The sequence below is a fragment of the Dendrobates tinctorius genome, unplaced genomic scaffold, assembly GCF_039654945.1.
Source record: "Dendrobates tinctorius isolate UK_male_01 unplaced genomic scaffold, ASM3965494v1 ptg000189l, whole genome shotgun sequence".
Taxonomy (NCBI): domain Eukaryota; kingdom Metazoa; phylum Chordata; class Amphibia; order Anura; family Dendrobatidae; genus Dendrobates; species Dendrobates tinctorius.
This window is the reverse complement of record NW_027361856.1, coordinates 3,634,540-3,653,649: the sequence shown is the minus strand read 5'-3', so window position 1 is coordinate 3,653,649 and position 19,110 is coordinate 3,634,540. Positions and strand designations below refer to the sequence as shown.

The following is a 19,110-nucleotide window of genomic DNA, read 5'->3' as shown; positions in this document are numbered from 1 at the left end:
TCTGGATTTTTTTTTCTCAGTTTGTCTCCCATAGTTGAGGTCTACCTATGATGTAAATTACAGACGCCTCTCATCTTTTTAAGTGGTGGAACTTGCACTATTGCTGACTGACTAAATACTTTTTTTCCCCACTGTAAGTCACTAGTGCGACCACACTTAGAATACTGTGTAGAGTTCTGGTCTCCGGTGTATAAGAAAGACATAGCTGAACTGGAGCGGGTGCAGAGAAGAGCGACCAAGGTTATTAGGGAACTAGGGGGTCTGCAATACCAAGACAGGTTATTACACTTGGGGTTATTTAGTTTGGAGAATCGAAGGCTTAGGGGTGATCTTATTACAATGTATAAATATATGCGGGGACAGCACAAAGACCTTTCTAATGATCTTTTTACTCTTAGACCTGTGACGGGGACAAGGGGTCATCCTCTACGTCTGGAGGAAAGAAGGTTTAAGCATACTCACAGACGCGGATTCTTTACTGTAAGAGCAGTGAGACTATGGTACTCTCTGCCATATGATGTTGTAATGAGTGATTCCCTACTAAAATTTAAGAAGGGACTGGATGCCTTTCTTGAAAAGTATAATATTACAGGGTATAAACACTAGTTTCTTTAATATTGCGTTGATCCAGGGAGCTAGTCTGATTGCCGTATGTGGAGTCGGGAAGGAATTTTTTTCCCCAATGTGAAGCTTACTGTTTGCCACATGTGGTTTTTTTGCCTTCCTCTGGATCAACATGTTAGGGCAGGTTAGGATAGGATATGGGTTGAACTAGATGGACTTAAAGTCTCCCTTCAACCTTAATAACTATGTTACTATGTTACTATGTAAACATCGGCTTTGGTATTATATATCTATCTATAGATATATCTATCTATAGATAGATATATCTATGGATAGATATATCTATGGATATCTATAGATCTATCTATCAATCTATCTGTGTGTGTAAACATTATTCTTCAATGGAGTATGTAAAAGAAGAGGTTGGACAAAGAAATGAAATCACAATTCTTTTTTGCTTGTTAAATAATACAGGGTGGGCCATTTATATGGATCCAATAAAGTTGGATCCAAAATGGCTGACTTCAAAATGGCCGCCATGGTCACCACCCATCTTGAAAAGTTTTCCCCCTCCCATATACTAATGTGCCACAAACAGGAAGTTGATCTGAGGGCTACAAATTGTGGCATTTCAGGCTTCCATTCTACTGTATTTGCTGTCTGTTACCCTAGTTATTGACACCAGTTTGATAAAAAAAAAAAAATTACCTTCAATCCAGATATTTTAAAGTATGGTTTTCCCGCACACGGATCACGTGCAAGTTCGCTCCCAATTCAGCCATTTGTAGTGAACATGGAAAATATTGTTGTCCATTTAAAATGGGCAAGGCGCATGGCAAGGGATGGGAAAGTGGACATGATGGTACATGCAGACGCCAAAGCCGTGGGCAAGCTGAAATTGTGCCACAACAAACACCCACATCTTCTTGCCTGACCTTCATGATCCAATTACTAGGGGCCTGCAGCAGGACATCACTATTGAAACCAGAGCAGTGTGAAACGCTTGTTGGTTGGTTAGTGGATAATGCTTCCAGTCAGTGTGCCACCACCACCACTACCACCCTGTCAAGTCTGAGTAGCTGTGAGTCTGGACCGCATACTGTATTCCTCACCCTGATCCTCCTTCCTCCCACCATGCCAAGTGCCAGGAGTCAACTGATCCCACACATGGACACTCTGAAGAGCTATTCACTTTTCCATTTATAGATTCGGGCTTCTTGCCCGGTCCACTGGAAGCGGGGTAAGATGAGATCACATGTTACATGTAGTGATGCCCAACTATTTGAGCAGCCACGGTCACAAGAAAGCAACAGTGGGAACAGGTCACAAGAGGTGGACGATGAGACACAATTGACAGCAAGTCAGGAGGAGTACCAGGGTGCAGAAGTGGAAGCCAAGGTGGTGGATGATATAGTAACTAACCCAACATGCAGAGCGAGGACAGCAGCACACAAGGAGAGTTAGGCATAGCACCCCAACAGGCACGAAGAAGCAGTGTGGTGGCCGCAGACAGAAGGCAGGCAACCGATACTCGTAACACCAGCATGACGGAAGTTGGCAGTACAACTGTTAGGTCTTCCCGAGTCTGGTTGCTTTTTATAGACTCTGCCGATAACCCCAAACAAGCCATTTGCACCACCTGCCATGCCCGCATCAGCAGGGGTAGCAAAACTAACAGACTGACCACCAACAGTATGATGAGGCACATGACAGCAAAGCACTCGACTTTGTGGGCCAAACCCCAGGCTCAAGGAACACTGCTTCTTCCACGGTTGTGCATGCAAGTCAATCCCCTGTCCACGGAGCATGGGAAGATGCCTCCTGCCCTGCAACTGTCGCTGCCCACACCATCATCATCAAGCACATCCATGTCCTTGTCCCAGCGCAGTCTTCAATTATCCATACCCCAGTTATTGGAACGCAAGAGTTAGTACGCAGCCAATGCCCCACAGGCCACAGTACTAAATTCACACATTTCTTGTCTGTTTGCGGTCGAAAGGTTGCCTTTTAGGCTTGTGAAGAGGGAAGCTTTCCGCAACCTGATGGCGGCAGCCATCCCATGGTACTCGGTCCCCAGCTGCCACTATTTCTCCCGGTCTGCTATCCCGGCATTACACAAGCACTTGTCCCTCAACATTACCTGTGTCCTGAACAATGCTGCTACTGGGAAAGTCCACCTAACCATGGACACGTGGACAAGTGCTTGTGGGCAGGGATGCTACATCTCGCTGAAGGCACACTGGGTTAACAGTGGAAGCCGGGACCCAGACAGACCTTGGAATGGAACACGTCCTCCTGACGCCGTGGATTGCGGGCCCTACGTCAATCAGGGTTGCCCGCACAGTCTACAGCTCCTGCACCTCATCCTCCTTTTAAGCCTCCATCTTTGAAATGACAACATCAGTCACAAGCTGGAAGCACTGCAACACTGCCACAGCCAAGCGTCAACTGGCTGTACTGAAGCTAATATGCTTAGTTGACAAACCGCACAATGCTGAAGAGTTGTGGACAGCTCTGAAAGAGCAGGCAGATGTGTGGCTGACACCGCTGAACCTACAGCCAGGCATGGGCATGTGTGACAATGGCCAGAACCTGGTGGCGAGTTCACACATATACCATGCCTGGCCCATATGCTTAACCTCGTTGTTCAACGGTTTCTCAAAAGCTACCTGGAGCTGCCAGATCTGCTTGTCAAAGTACGCCGCCTGTGTGCCCATTTTAGAAAGTCAGCTCCAGCTTCCGCCGCCCTTGCTGTGCTTCAGCAGTGTTTGCAGCTTCCGGCTCACCGACTGGTGGGTGATGTCCCCACGTGTTGGAACTCAACACTGCACATGTTGGAAAGAATTTGTGTGCTGAAGATGGCAGTTGTTGACTACCAGCATCAACAAGGCCATTGGTATTCAGTTCAGAATCCACACAAGACCTTAGAAGTGAATATGGATGTCAGACCTACAGTTGTGGCCAAAAGTATTGACACCCCTGCAATTCTGTCAGATAATACTCAGTTTCTTCCTGAAAATGATTGCAAACACAAATTCTTTGGTATTATTATATTCATTTAATTTGCCTTAAATGAAAAAACACAAAAAGAATTGTCCTAAAGCCAAATTGGATATAATTCCACACCAAACAAAGAAAAGAAGGTGGACAAAAGTGCTGGCACTGTTCGAAAAATCATGTGATGCTTCTCTAATTTGTGTAATTAACAGCACCTGTAACTTACCTGTGGCACCTAACAGGTGTTGGCAATAACTAAATCACACTTGCAGCCAGTTGACATGGATTAAAGTTGACTCAACCTCTGTCCTGTGTCCTTGTGTGTACCACATTGTGCATGGAGAAAAGAAAGAAGACCAAAGAACTGTCTGAGGACTTGAGAAACCAAATTGTGAGGAAGCATGAGCAATCTCAAGACTACAAGTCCATCTCCAAAGACCTGAATGTTCCTGTGTCTACCGTGTGCAGTGTCATCAAGAAGTTTAAAGCCCATGGCACTGTAGCTAACCTCCCTAGATGTGGATGGAAAAGAAAAATTGACAAGAGATTTCAACTCAAGATTGTGCGGATGTTGGATAAAGAACCTCGACTAACATCCAAACAAGTTCAAGCTGCCCTGCAGTCCGAGGGTACAACAGTGTCAACCTGTACTATCCGTCGGCGTCTGAATGAAAAGGGACTGTATGGTAGGAGACCCAGGAAGACCCCACTTCTTACCCCGAGACATAAAAAAGCCAGGCTGGAGTTTGACAAAACTTACCCGAAAAAGCCTAAAACGTTTTGGAAGAATGTTCTCTGGTCAGATGAGACAAAAGTAGAGCTTTTTGGGCAAAGGCATCAACATAGAGTTTACAGGAGAAAAAAGAGGCATTCAAAGAAAAGAACACGGTCCCTACAGTCAAACATGGCGGAGGTTCCCTGATGTTTTGGGGTTGCTTTGCTGCCTCTGGCACTGGACTGCTTGACCGTGTGCATGGCATTATGATGTCTGAAGACTACCAACAAATTTTGCAGCATAATGTAGGGTCCAGTGTGAGAAAGCAGGGTCTCCCTCTGAGGTCATGGGTCTTCCAGCAGGACAATGACCAAAAACACACTTCAAAAAGCACTAGAAAATGGTTTGAGAGAAAGCACTGGAGACTTCTAAGGTGGCCAGCAATGAGTCCAGACCTGAATCCCAAAGAACACCTGTGGAGAGATCTAAAAATGGCAGTTTGGAGAAGGCACCCTTCAAATATCAGGGACCTGGAGCAGTTTAGCAAAGAAGATTGGTCTAAAATTCCAGCAGAGCATTGTAAGAAACTCATTGATGGTTACCGGAAGCGGTTGGTCGCAGTTATTTTGGCTAAAGGTTGTGCAACCAAGTATTAGGCTGAGGGTGCCATTACTTTTGTCTGGCCCATTTTTGGAGTTTTGTGTGAAATGATCAATGTTTTGCTTTTTGCTTCATTCTCTCTCTTTTGTGTTTTTTCATTTAAGACAAATTAAATGAAGATAATAATACCAAAGAATTTGTGTTTGCAATCATTTTCAGGAAGAAACTGAGTATTATCTGACAGAATTGCAGGGGTGTCAATACTTTTGGCCACAACTGTATGTATCATCCTACAAAACTTTGAGGAGTCCACCAAGATAGTGAGCGGCAATGATGCCATAACTAGCATTACCATCCCGCTTCTCTGTCTTCTGAAACGCTCTCTGCTCACAATCAAAGAGGTGGCATTGCAGGCTGAGCACGATGAGATGGAGCAAGGACCCATATAGGGTAATAACACACAGCCCAGCCTCATCTCATCCCAATGTGGATTGGGTGGCAATGAGGAAGAGGAGGAGGAAGAAAAGGAGCTAATTTCATGCGCTATAGACGGTACTACAAGCACAACTGTCATTCTGTCTATTCAGCGTGGATGGCCTGAGGACAGGAAGGAGGAGGAGAGCATGGTCAGTTGTCCTCTTGGTGAGGACACAGAACTCTTGCCTGTTAGCAGTCTGCCACGTATGGCTGACTTTATGTTGTGCTGCCTTTCCTGTGACACTCGGATTGTCAAAATTTTGGCTGACAGTCATTACTGGTTGGTGGCACTTCTACACCCACGCTACAAAGTGAGCTTTCAATCTCTTCTGCCAGTGGCAGACATGGGTACTAAAATGGTGCAGTACCAGAAGGCCCTTGTTGTGGAATTATTAAAAAAATTCCCATCTGAAAACGCTGGAGGGAGAGTTCACATTTCGTTGGACAACCAAGGAGTACAGGCGAAAGAGACAATTCCAATCCAGCAGAGGCAGGGGAACACTGGGAGAGTTTTCTCAGACCCTTCCTTCGCAGTGGCCATAAGGCGCAGCATACTCTCACAAGGAGTGCAAAGTTTTGGAAGATGTTGAGGGAGTAGCTTGCTGACCGTACCAACGTCCTCCAAGATTCCTCTGTGCCTTTTAATTATTGGGTCTCAAAGCTGGGTATGTGGCATGAACTGGCTCTCCACACCTTGGAGGTCCTGGCCTGTCCTGCTGCTAGCATTTTCTCAGAGCGTTTTTAGAATCGCTGGTGGAATTATAACTGATAAGGTGCATCCGCCTGTCAACTGAAAATGCAGACAGGCTGACTCATAAAAATGAACAAGGGCTGGATTGGGCAGACTTCTGTACACCACCGCATGATAACAGTGAAACCTAACCTCAAATCCAGTGTCTTTTTTTGTGAGGTATATTCCCTTGCACCTCTTCATACCCACACATGGGTATACGCTTCCTGATTTTGGATATCTGCTGTTATCCTCTTCCTTCTCCTGATCCTCATCATACACCACCACTAGATCACCATGGTCACCGTGGTCCGTGATGCAACAGGCACTAGAATTTTTTGCAAGGGTGTTTATGATGCCCGTTCCAAAAATGTTTGCACTCTATGTTGAGGTGTGTCCCCCGGGGAAAATGTTTTTCAGCCTATACACTTTTCTGAATGGGCATTATAAGTATAGGAGACCCACTCCTTTAAACTGGGAAAACATTTTTCGGAGGCCATCCTCCACATCTCTTCCAACACCACCAGTGTGAACTTGTTCCGTGATGCAACAGCCAAGTAATTTTTTTCAAGGGTGGTTATGATGCCCGTTCCAAAAATGTTTACACTCTATGTTGAGGTTGGTTCACCCCAGGGTAAAATGTTTTTCAGCCTATACACTTAGTGTAAGGGCATTACAAGTATAGGAGACCCGCTCCTGTAAACTGAGAAAACAGTTTGAGTAGGCCATCCTCCACGTCTCTTCCAACACCACCACTAGATCACCAGGGTAATCATGGTCCGTGATGCAACAGCCACTATACTTTTTTGCAAGATTGTTTATGATGGCTGTAAAAAAAATATTTACAGAGTAGGTTGAAGTGTACCCCCCAGGGGGAATTTTTTTTTTTTTGTCAGCCCATACACACATCACCCGTATGTACACCAGTCACACATAGCGACGTACCAGCGATCCCGACAACAATTTGACCTTGCCAGGATCGCTGGTGTGTCGCTACATGATCGCTGGTGAGCTGCCAAACAGGCAGATTTCACCAGCGATGAGGACCAGCGATGACGCGGGTAACAAGCGAGGGCATTGCTTAGTTACCCGCTGTGTACATTAGATACCAGCGCGCTGGTGCAGGGAGCTGGTAACCAAGGTAAACAGCGGGTTTCTAAGCACCGTGCGGCGCTTAGAATCCCGCTGTTTACCTTGGTTACCAGCTCCCTGCACTAGCGCGCTGGTATCTAATGTACACAGCGGGTTTATAAGCGTTGCGCGGCGCTTAGAAACCCGCAGTTTACCTTGGATACCAGCTCCAGCTCGCTAATCGCTGGTCTCCCGCCTGCCACATGCAGCGATGCGTGCTGACCAGCGGGAGACAAACGATCAAAAAAATGTCCAGGGCTTTCCAGAACGATCAGCGATACCCGGAGGATACCTGTCACACACAGCGATTTTGCTGGTGAGATCGCTGTTGCGTCACAAAACTTGTGACTCGGCAGCGATCTCGCTAGCGATCTCGCTGTGTGTGACGGGGTCTTTAGTGTGTGGGCATTACAAGTATACGAGACCCACTCCTGTAAACTATTAAAACATTTTTCAGAAACCATCCTCCACATTTCTTCCTTGGAGGATTGGAGAGTGTGCAAATTTTGGGCAGACCTTGTATTCACTTCGTGGGCAAACTTTAGGTGACTTAAAAAATCAGAATAATGGGAACTTTGGTTTCATGTGGCCATCCAGTACGTGTGTTCAAAGGCTTATTGGGGTGCATGTAACTGGTCCGGCGCCTGCGGCCCTCAACAGGGCAGAGGAGTGCGCCTGCGCAGGAGTCACGACAGGCAGCAAAGAAGAGGACGTCACCGTTAGAAGAAGGGAGGCGCCGGACCGGACCGTGACACCCATTGGACCAAAACCGGACCCGGACCGCCCATGGGTAAGTATAATCTAACTCTTTTTTCTTATCTTTCAGGTTACATAGGAGGCTTATCTACAGCATTACAGAATGCTGTAGATAAGTCCCTAATGTCGGTGCCGGCAGCTTAAAGGCAAAAAAACAGGGTGACAGATTCACTTTAAATAGGGTGTGCAATCAGAATAAACCAATCAAGAACTCAGGGTGGTAACAAACAAGAAACTCAGGGAGGAGACATCAGCAACAACATAGATTCAAGTATTTGGATTAGCATGGAACTGTCTAGCGAGCTGAAGCGCTCAGAAGGAAGAGCTGCCAACTGGTGCACAGGAGCCACTAGGTTCGAATCCCAACACAATATATATCACACGTATCATCCCGATATATATCACACACAGCATCACAGCATCCTGATATATATATCACACACAGCATCCCAATATATATCACATGTAGCATCCTGATATATATCACACACAGCATCCCGATATATATCACAACCCCTTCCCTGTATGTATCAAACACAACATCCTGATATACAGTGGGGAAAAAAAGTATTTAGTCAGTCAGCAATAGTGCAAGTTCCACCACTTAAAAAGATGAGAGGCGTCTGTAATTTACATCATAGGTAGACCTCAACTATGGGAGACAAACTGAGAAAAAAAAATCCAGAAAATCACATTGTCTGTTTTTTTTTCATTTTATTTGCATATTATGGTGGAAAATAAGTATTTGGTCAGAAACAAGCAATCAAGATTTCTGGCTCTCACAGACCTGTAACTTCTTCTTTAAGAGTCTCCTCTTTCCTCCACTCATTACCTGTAGTAAAGGCACCTGTTTAAACTTGTTATCAGTATAAAAAGACACCTGTGCACACCCTCAAACAGTCTGACTCCAAACTCCACTATGGTGAAGACCAAAGAGCTGTCAAAGGACACCAGAAACAAAATTGTAGCCCTGCACCAGGCTGGGAAGACTGAATCTGCAATAGCCAACCAGCTTGGAGTGAAGAAATCAACTGTGGGAGCAATAATTAGAAAATGGAAGACATACAAGACCACTGATAATCTCCCTCGATCTGGTGCTCCACGCAAAATCCCACCCCGTGGGGTCAGAATGATCACAAGAACGGTGAGCAAAAATCCCAGAACCACGCGGGGGGACCTAGTGAATGAACTGCAGAGAGCTGGGACCAATGTAACAAGGCCTACCATAAGTAACACACTACGCCACCATGGACTCAGATCCTGCAGTGCCAGACGTGTCCCACTGCTTAAGCCTGTACATGTCCAGGCCCGTCTGAAGTTTGCTAGAGAGCATTTGGATGATCCAGAGGAGTTTTGGGAGAATGTCCTATGGTCTGATGAAACCAAACTGAAACTGTTTGGTAGAAACACAACTTGTCGTGTTTGGAGGAAAAAGAATACTGAGTTGCATCCATCAAACACCATACCTACTGTAAAGCATGGTGGTGGAAACATCATGCTTTGGGGCTGTTTCTCTGCAAAGGGGCCAGGACGACTGATCCGGGTACATGAAAGAATGAATGGGGCCATGTATCGTGAGATTTTGAGTGCAAACCTCCTTCCATCAGCAAGGGCATTGAAGATGAAACGTGGCTGGGTCTTTCAACATGACAATGATCCAAAGCACACCGCCAGGGCAACGAAGGAGTGGCTTCGTAAGAAGCATTTCAAGGTCCTGGAGTGGCCTAGCCAGTCTCCAGATCTCAACCCTATAGAAAACCTTTGTAGGGAGTTGAAAGTCCGTGTTGCCAAGCGAAAAGCCAAAAACATCACTGCTCTAGAGGAGATCTGCATGGAGGAATGGGCCAACATACCAACAACAGTGTGTGGCAACCTTGTGAAGACTTACAGAAAACGTTTGACCTCTGTCATTGCCAACAAAGGATATATCACAAAGTATTGAGATGAAATTTTGTTTCTGACCAAATACTTATTTTCCACCATAATATGCAAATAAAATGAAAAAAAAAAACAGACAATGTGATTTTCTGGATTTTTTTTTTCTCAGTTTGTCTCCCATAGTTGAGGTCTACCTATGATGTAAATTACAGACGCCTCTCATCTTTTTAAGTGGTGGAACTTGCACTATTGCTGACTGACTAAATACTTTTTTTCCCCACTGTATATCACACACAGCATCCTGATATACTGTATATCACACACAGCATCCCAAAATATATCACACCCAGAATCCCGATGTATATCACACACACTATCCAGATACAGTATACATTACACAGCATCCCGATATACAGTATATCACCAGCAGCATCCCGATATATGTCACACACGGAATCCTGATATATCTCACAAAGCATCCTGAGGTATATCACACACAAATCACATACAGCATCCCGATATATATCACACACCATCCCGCAATACTGCATAACATAACATCACTTTTCTCAGTTAAAGCAAATAAAAAAGACAAACCTATTTGCTATCGCTGCACCTGCAAAATTCTGAATGACCGAAATAATGGTATTCCAACTACTGCTCAGCCCACAATACACAAGTCCTCACACATCTTCATCACCCATACGTTTGGATCACCATGATCATACTGATCTGGAAGAATCATGTTAGCAGTCATTTTTACTCCAGCCAAAAAGATATTTGTGTTTTTCTACCATTTCACCTCACATAGAAATTTTTCCTGTTACTCCGTACTTGATATGTAAAGTGAATGGAATCGTTCAAAACTACAACTTGTCCCACAAAATAAGCAAAGTTCTCATACAGCTATGTGGATAGAGGAATACAAAAATTACAGCTCTTTAACAAAGGGGAAGGAAAGAATGAAATCGCAAAAATAAAAATTGTCTATGGGCTTAAAGGAGACGTGGGCATAACTGATAATTTCTGCAGGATACATGTGACTGACATTTTTTTGCTGCCAGTGGAGGTTTATAGATGAGACCCTGCGATTGAGGTAATGGATGGAGCTGTGTGCTACAGGTGCACAAACCTTGTAAGACTCATTATAGAGGGCAGTGGGCTTTTTAATGATGGGCCCTATTCTCATACCTCTATCATCTTGTTTTTGTGACTTGCGCTTGGAATCTGGGTTGGATCTTCCAAGATTGAAGATTGATTTCCATTTCTTGGCCTTCAAAGAACCTTTCCTCCTGCGGGCGATACCATGGTTAGGCTGGATGCACACTAGCGATTTAAAAATCGGTCCGATTTTGATGCAGGAGAGTCGGACGAGTGTAATGCAATGCGCCAATTCCGGCACTTAGCCTCTCTCTTCCCACTGCCCTGTAGCGGATGGTATATGGGGTAATAGTTGGGGGTTGATGCCATCTTTCTATTGTAAGGTGACATCAAGCCTGGCTTAGTAATGGAGAGGTGTCAATAAGACACCTCTCCATTACTAATCCTAGAGCTGTTAAGTGGTTAAAAAAAACACAGCCAGAATAAAGTCTTTTAATGAAATAAAACAATAAACACAGTTTTCCATCTTTATTGTTCTGCTAATCCATGCAACGCCCTCGTTCTCCTGTAATAAAGAAAAAAATAACAAACCAACAATATACCATACCTGTCCGGCATTCAGTCCCATGCCGTAATCCATATCTGGGCCATATACATTTTACAACCAGGAGCGGTACTAAATGCGACCGCCCGGCTGTAAACCACTGAAGAATGAATGAGAAGCTGCCGACGCTTGATTCAGAGACAAGCGCTGACGTCACTGAGTCTGCCCTCCCTGCTGGCCTGACCCGCATTGAACTCTGGAGCGTGGGAGAAAGAACTGACATTTTCCCACGCTAAAGAGTTCAGCACGGGTCAGGCTGTCAGGCAGCGCAGCATTAATGACGTCACTGCTAGTCGCTGAAGCAAGCGCTGGCAGCTTCTCATTCAGGTTTACAACCGGGGCGGTCGCATTTAGCACAGCTCCTGGTTGTAAACTGTATATGGCTCGCATATGGATTACGGCGTGGGACTGAATGCCGGACAGGTGTGGTATATTGTTGGTTTGTTATTTTTTCTTTATTACAGGAGAACGAGAGTGTCGCATAGATTAGCAGAACAATAAAGATGGCAAACTGTGTTTATTGTTTTATTTAATTAAAAGACTTCATTCTGGCTGTGTGTCTTTTTTTAACCACTTAACAACTCTAGGATTAGTAATGGATAGGTGTCTTATTGACACATCTCCACTACTAAGCCAGGCTTGATGTCACCTTACAAAAGAAAGGTGGCATCAACCCCCAACTATTACCCCACATGCCACCCACTACAAAGCAGTGGGAAAAGAGAGAGGCTAAAGCCCCCGTTACACTAAACGATGTCCCAGCGATCCCACCAACGATCTGACATGATGGGATCGCTGGGACATCGTTAGACAGCCCCAGCGATCAGGACCAGCGACGCTGGATGCTGGTTTCTAATGTAAACATCAGGTATCCAGGAGCAGCGCGACTCCTGGATAGCCGCTGTTTACCTTGGAAACCGGCGTACACGCTGGTTTCCAAGGTAAACATCGGGTATCTAGGAGCCGTGCAGCTCCTGGATACCCGATGTTTACATTAGAAACCAGCATCCAGCGTCGCTGATCGCTGGTCTCTCGCTGCCACATGCAGCGTTGCGTGCTGGGCAGCAGGAGACCAGCGATCGAAAAACAGCCCAGGCCGCTCGAGCATGATCAGCGATAACCGGCAGGGGGGCCGGTCGCTGATCCCCGTCACACACAGCGATCTCGCTGGCGAGATCGCTGATGTGTCACAAAATCAACGATCTCGCTAGCGATATCGCTATGTGTGACGGGACCCTAAGTGCCGGAATTAGCGCATCTTAGAGATGCGCCATTTCTGGGGCAGCTGGGGGCAGATGTTTGTAGCCGTGGGGGGTCCAATACCCATGGTCCCTTCCTAGGCTATGAATATATGCCCCCAGTTGTGCTGGCTTTCCCGCTCTGGCACAGAAAATTGCGCGGGAGGCCACAGCATTTTTTCCCCAAAAAGATTATTTTATTAAATACACACATGTCCCATAATTTGCACACACACTGTACTATTTATATTGGTCACTGACATCTATATATCAAACTATTATGCATGTGTTTACTGTATGTAAACCATGTCTCCTATCCTGTCAGCTCTTGCTTTGAGTTTACTGAAGGCGACAATTGAATTAATGGCTAATCTTCTATCTTTATCTCTATGCCATATAAATACGTATATAGTCAGTCAAAGAAAAAAGAAACATCCGGCACTATCCCTGAGAAAGAAATACCCGCAAAGTCACTTATAACCGCTATCAGTGTGACACCTGTAACCCTTGCTGAACGGGTGCTCTATCCATGTGAAGAAAAAACATGAAATATCATAGTACAAAAAGACAGCAGGATGGCACTCACTGTTCTCTTGAAATGATTCACTTTATTTCATATTAATAAAGCATAGGCAATGGCACGGGAAAAATGCAAAAAGACGGACGACAGCCGTTTCGTGCACAATGCAATTCAACAGGTCCCTGATGGGACCTGTTGAAGTGCATTGTGCACAAAACGGCTGTCGTCCGTCTTTTTGCATTTCTCCCGTGCCATTGCCTATGCTTTATTAATATGAAATAAAGTGAATCATTTCAAGAGAACGGTGAGTGCCATCCTGCTGTCTTTTTCTACTATGATAAATATATATATATATATATTTAAATATGTGTGTCACTGATATATAATATATATATATATATATACCTATTCTATGTGTATATATGTAATCTAGCTCTTCTATGCTAACCTGTCAGTGTGTTTTTACAGTAGCCGCATATGAGTTGCCGGCTTTTCAAAGGACACCGGTGCGTAAAAATCGCACAGCACTCGCATGAAGCGAGTGCTGTGCGATTTTTTTTTATCGCACCCATTGACTTCTATTGTGGGATACGATCCGTTTTCTGATTACAATCACAGCATGATGCAATTTTTTTCCAGCCCGATCGTGATCCAATTCGAGCTGGAAAAAAAAACGCAGATGAGCATACAATCATATATTAACATTGGTATGAATTCAATCCAATTTTTTATCAGATTGAATTTGTCCAATGTCATCGCAAGTGGGCATGGGCCCTTATATTAATCTCCCTTTGTAGTTTGGGGTTACGACACTGAAGTGTGACATTCCCAGATAGAGTTACACCTCTGTAGTTACCAGCCACCTCAAAACCTAAACCATTATAATTATGTAGAAAATATTTAATTGTGGAACCTTCCAGGGAGCACAAGGTGACATGACAGTAAGGACTTACTTGTGGTCTGAGAACTCGATGATCGTGTGGTAAGGACGAATCTGTGGTGGGCCATCCCCATGGTTAAGCATGTTGGGTAGATTGTAGGACAGCGACCGATAATAATCCTCAGGAACACAGCTTGGCCAGTTCATTGTGTCAGCATTGCTGCCTTCATTCTTTTTTCCTGGTGGTATAACACCATATGGACATCAGACAATATTGAAAGCTTCTGGGGTTTGGCCCGCTGGGTATTTGCTGGTATTGACTGACTTATTTTCAGTATCTGAAGCACTTATTGTGATGGGCACATGGAAGCGTGACAGTGACAGAGACCAAAAATACCATGACTTATCAGCATATTGGATGGTGCAGTTTTTGACCAACACTTTCACATGACCACAAAGGGAGCAGCTGCCATCCAGAATGTACACTTCTATGTGAACACCAGGGAACATTGTGATGTCTGGGAGGCTTAAGGGGGAAACTTTGTCTGTAAAATGAATTCCTACCATTTTTTGTGCAGTCTCCAAACAGCTGCTCCACATGGGTTAGGATGAATTCAACCACAATGGATTGGACCCTGACTTCCATAAATGCGGCTGTGCCATTAAAGCCTGAGGACTCGATATCTTTGGACCTATAAATGATATTAGAAACCATTAGGGGGATCATTCCAATGGATTTTGTGTCATAATGGGGCTTTGCTTTGTAAGATATAGTAAAATTAAATCTTTTTATCAGGATAGATTTTAGAGACATCTCGAGACCATGAATCGTGTGACACCTCAATCATCATCGGTTTGATGGCAGAAACGGGGCAGCAGCCCATGTTGGACACCGAGCATAAACATCCTGGGTTGTTATGATGAAAGCCACTACCTAAATAATGGTCAAGATAAACCTTCAGAATGTAATTTCATTGATTTCATCCATAATGCTAGATACTACGGTGGACCATGGTTACTGCTATTTGTTATTGTCCTGTCAGTGAAGACTGAAAGGGTGAACCAACTATAATGGATAGAAATGGGTCCAAAATATTATAGACAGACATTCTTCACTGAAGATTCATACATAAGTGATAATGTGGTATCCCACAAAGTAGCCATCTCCATGGATACCGGATGTATAGTGTGTCCCATGCAAATACTGTTATTTCTGTGTAAACTGTATGTTGTAACAAATTGTGAGGCTTGCTGACAGGCAGCACTCAATAGTCCCTCTCCAGGGCTCTCCAACTGTCTGATAGACACCTGGCATCGTGATTAACTATTTCCCACTGTTACTTTTTTATATGTTTTTTGGCGACTTTGTGTATGTGTGTAATTGTGTAGGATTCGGCCAGGACGGTAGTCGTGGCAGGGGACACCGGGGCCTTGGTGTCCTGGCCTCATCCCACAGAAAAATTGTCAGCTTCTACCGGCGTACCTTTTTGGGGTTCTAGTTCACCGTCAGGGATTCAACAGCGGTGTTGCACAGCTCCTGTACACTCAGTTTCAGTGCATAGGGTGAAAAGAACGGATACAGATACTGGTTCAAATGCCAAACAAACAATTTTACTTTTTTCTTCATCGTTCCCGGACACATCAGTAACATTACAGTCCACACAGCATTCCTCCTGCACTTTCCCTTTCCTGCTTTCTTTGTCCTCACACACATCATGGGGTAGTAGCGCCCTAGATGGTACCGCAGCATCACTTCTGTAGGGCCTCAAGACATAGGGGATCCTGTTCATCCGCTTTGCCCCGGCTTACAAGCCTCAGCCTTATTTAAGATCTGCCACATTGTGAATATTCTGCACCCTGCACGACTTTTTGAACACGTAATTCTCTCCTTTCCTTACTGCTGTGAAACACCGTAACTCGCGGGGTGCTTACATCTCATCCAGTACCCATCTGGCTGTGCCGTGCACTTTTCTTCCAACAGAACGTTTCGTAGCTACTGTCACGGCCCCCATGCCTCCTGTCACGGTCCCCAGGCCTCCTGCCGCGCACGTTACTGGGCCCCCCGTCGCGCGCGCTTGTACTCCCCTCGCGCTGCAGCCTCGCTCACTCCAGCCCCGGCCTCCGCGTCCTCCTCTGACCGGCCCACGGCCGGTGACGTCATTACAGGCCCTGCGTATGCGCCGTAGGCCGCGGCCGGCTCACTGCTTCTGATCCTATCTCCGGCGGTGCCCTGACCCGGTAGCACCGCCGGACCAATGGGGACAAAGCTGCGTCTATATCAGGCCACCCTCAGTAGACGCGCCTGATCGTTGTTGTTCTACAGCACTCCAGGTCCTGTGGTCGCCGTGCATCAGGCGGCTACCTACTGACTTCTTTGTGCTTCCTTGCAGTCCTGCCTTCCGTGTCCATCCCTGCTGTCTGACTCCAGTCTTGCCTTCCATGTCCGTGCCCACTTTCTGACTCCAGTCCTGCCTTCCGTGTCCGTTCCCGCTGTCTGACTCCAGTCCTGCCTTCCGTGTCCATACCTGCTGTCTGACTCCAGTCCTGCCTTCCGTGTCGGAGCCTGCTGCCTAACTCCAGTCCTGCCTAACCGTGGTGCCATCTGCTGTCTTGTTCCAGTCCACCCTACTTGTGTCCACTTAGGCAATCCCACTCACTCCCGCTCTCCTGTGTTCATCACGACACTCCATTCCGAGCTGCCCCTCTTGGTACCGGCTACCGTGGCATTCGAACCTCCGGACCTGCTCCTAACGGTCCCTGTATAGGCGTCGGGTCCACCTGGTTGCTCGTCCGAGGCCCTTCGGTGCCACGGTCCAGAGGGTCCACTCCGGGAATCCCGCCTTGTCTAGCGGGGAGCTAACAGCTACTATGTCGTCCTGGGCCTAGAGCCCTTGTGAACACTTTGGGCATCCTCGCCCTTTTAACCTGTTCCTATCTCCTACACTTACTTATCCCATAGCAGCTCCTCCTACAATTAACCCTCTATGAACTTCCTACAAGATATACCTACAAGGCCCACTAGTATGCCCCCATCTAGTGGCCAACAACAGAACTACACTTACCCATATCTAGGAACTCTATACTAATAGTGCCCTCCTCTAGTGACAACAAAGGATGTACATTCATGGCCAAAAGTATCGACACCCCTGCCATTCTGTCAGATAATACTCAGTTTCTTCCTGAAAATGATTGCAAACACAAATTCTTTGTTATTATTATCTTCATTTAATTTGTCTTAAATGAAAAAACACAAAAAGAATTGTCCTAAAGCCAAATTGGATATAATTCCACACCAAACATAAAAAAGAGGGTGGACAAAAGTATTGGCACTGTTCGAAAAATCATGTGATGCTTCTCTAATTTTTGTAATTAACAGCACCTGTAACTTACCTGTGGCACCTAACAGGTGTTGGCAATAACTAAATCACACTTGCAGCCAGTTGACATGGATTTTAAGTTGACTCAACCTCTGTCCTGTGTCCTTGTGTGTACCACATTGAGCATGGAGAAAAGAAAGAAGACCAAAGAACTGTCTGAGGACTTGGGAAACCAAATTGTGAGGAAGCATGAGCAATCTCCAGGCTACAAGTCCATCTCCAAAGACCAGAATGTTCCTGTGTCTACCGTGCGCAGTGTCATCAAGAATTTAAAGCCCATGGCACTGTGGCTAACCTCCCTAGATGTGGACGGAAAAGAAAAATTGACAAGAGATTTCAACTCAAGATTGTGCGGATGTTGGATAAAGAACCTCGACTAACATCCGAACAAGTTCAAGCTGCCCTGCAGTCCGAGGGTACAACAGTGTCAACCCGTACTATCCGTCGGTGTCTGAATGAAAAGGGACTGTATGGTAGGAGACCCAGTAAGATCCCACTTCTTACCCCGAGACATAAAAAAGCCAGGCTGGAGTTTGCCAAAACTTACCTGAAAAAGCCTAAAACATTTTGGAAGAATGTTCTCTGGTCAGATGAGACAAAAGTAGAGCTTTTTGGGCAAAGGCATCAACATAGAGTTTACAGGAGAAAAAAAGAGGCATTCAAAGAAAAGAACACGGTCCCTAAAGTCAAACATGGCGGAGGTTCCCTGATGTTTTGGGGTTGCTTTGCTGCCTCTGACACTGGACTGCTTGACCGTGTGCATGGCATTATGAAGTCTGAAGACTACCAACAAATTTTGCAGCTTAATGTAGGGCCCACTGTGAGAAAGCTGGGTATCCCTCTGAGGTCATGGGTCTTCCAGCAGGACAATGATCCAAAGTACACTTCAAAAAGCACTAGAAAATGGTTTGAGAGAAAGCACTGGAGACTTCTAAGGTGACCAGCAATGAGTCCAGACCTGAATCCCTTAGAACACCTGTGGAGAGATCTAAAAATGGCAGTTTGGAGAAGGCACCCTTCAAATATCAGGGACCTGGAGCAGTGTGCCAAAGAAGAATGGTCTAAAATTCCAGCAGATCATTGTAAGAAACTCATTGATGGTTACCGGAAGCGGTTGGTCGCAGTTATTTTGGCTAAAGGTTGTGCAACCAAGTATTAGACTGAGGGTGCCAATACTTTTGTCTGGCCAATTTTGGGAGTTTTGTGTGAAATGATCAATGTTTTGCTTTTTGCTTCATTCTCTTTTGTGTTTTTTCATTTAAGACAAATTAAATGAAGATAATAATACCAAAGAATTTGTGTTTGCAATCATTTTCAGGAAGAAACTGAGTATTATCTGACAGAATTGCAGGGGTGTCAATACTTTTGGCCATGACTGTACTAGCTTACCCTAATCTATACATAAATATGCAAAATATTATACAACACAATATATTACAATCTTTACAGCATGGTAACACATATATGATGTGGCAGTACCAATAAAGCAGACAATGGTAATACACTATAAGTGTAGCAGTACCAAAAATAATTACATGTATA

The 19,110-nt window shown here is 45.2% G+C and overlaps 1 protein-coding gene across 2 annotated transcripts in view; it reads right to left on the bottom strand.

The window, feature by feature from the left end:
* ARHGAP30 (Rho GTPase activating protein 30) overlaps positions 1-19,110 on the bottom strand; it is a 118,929-nt gene that overhangs the window by 40,499 nt on the left and 59,320 nt on the right. The window contains exons 1-4 of one of the 2 annotated variants that reach the window (XM_073552277.1): positions 15,675-17,323; positions 14,756-14,883; positions 14,265-14,430; positions 11,040-11,140 (exon numbers count right to left, since the gene is read on the bottom strand). In XM_073552277.1, the coding sequence (XP_073408378.1) occupies positions 11,040-11,140; positions 14,265-14,430; positions 14,756-14,837 (349 nt within the window). In that variant the 5' untranslated portion in view covers positions 14,838-14,883; positions 15,675-17,323. Of the gene's footprint in view, positions 1-11,039; positions 11,141-14,264; positions 14,431-14,755; positions 14,884-15,674; positions 17,324-19,110 lie in introns of those variants that run through there. The other variant, XM_073552276.1, reaches the window with a different exon arrangement.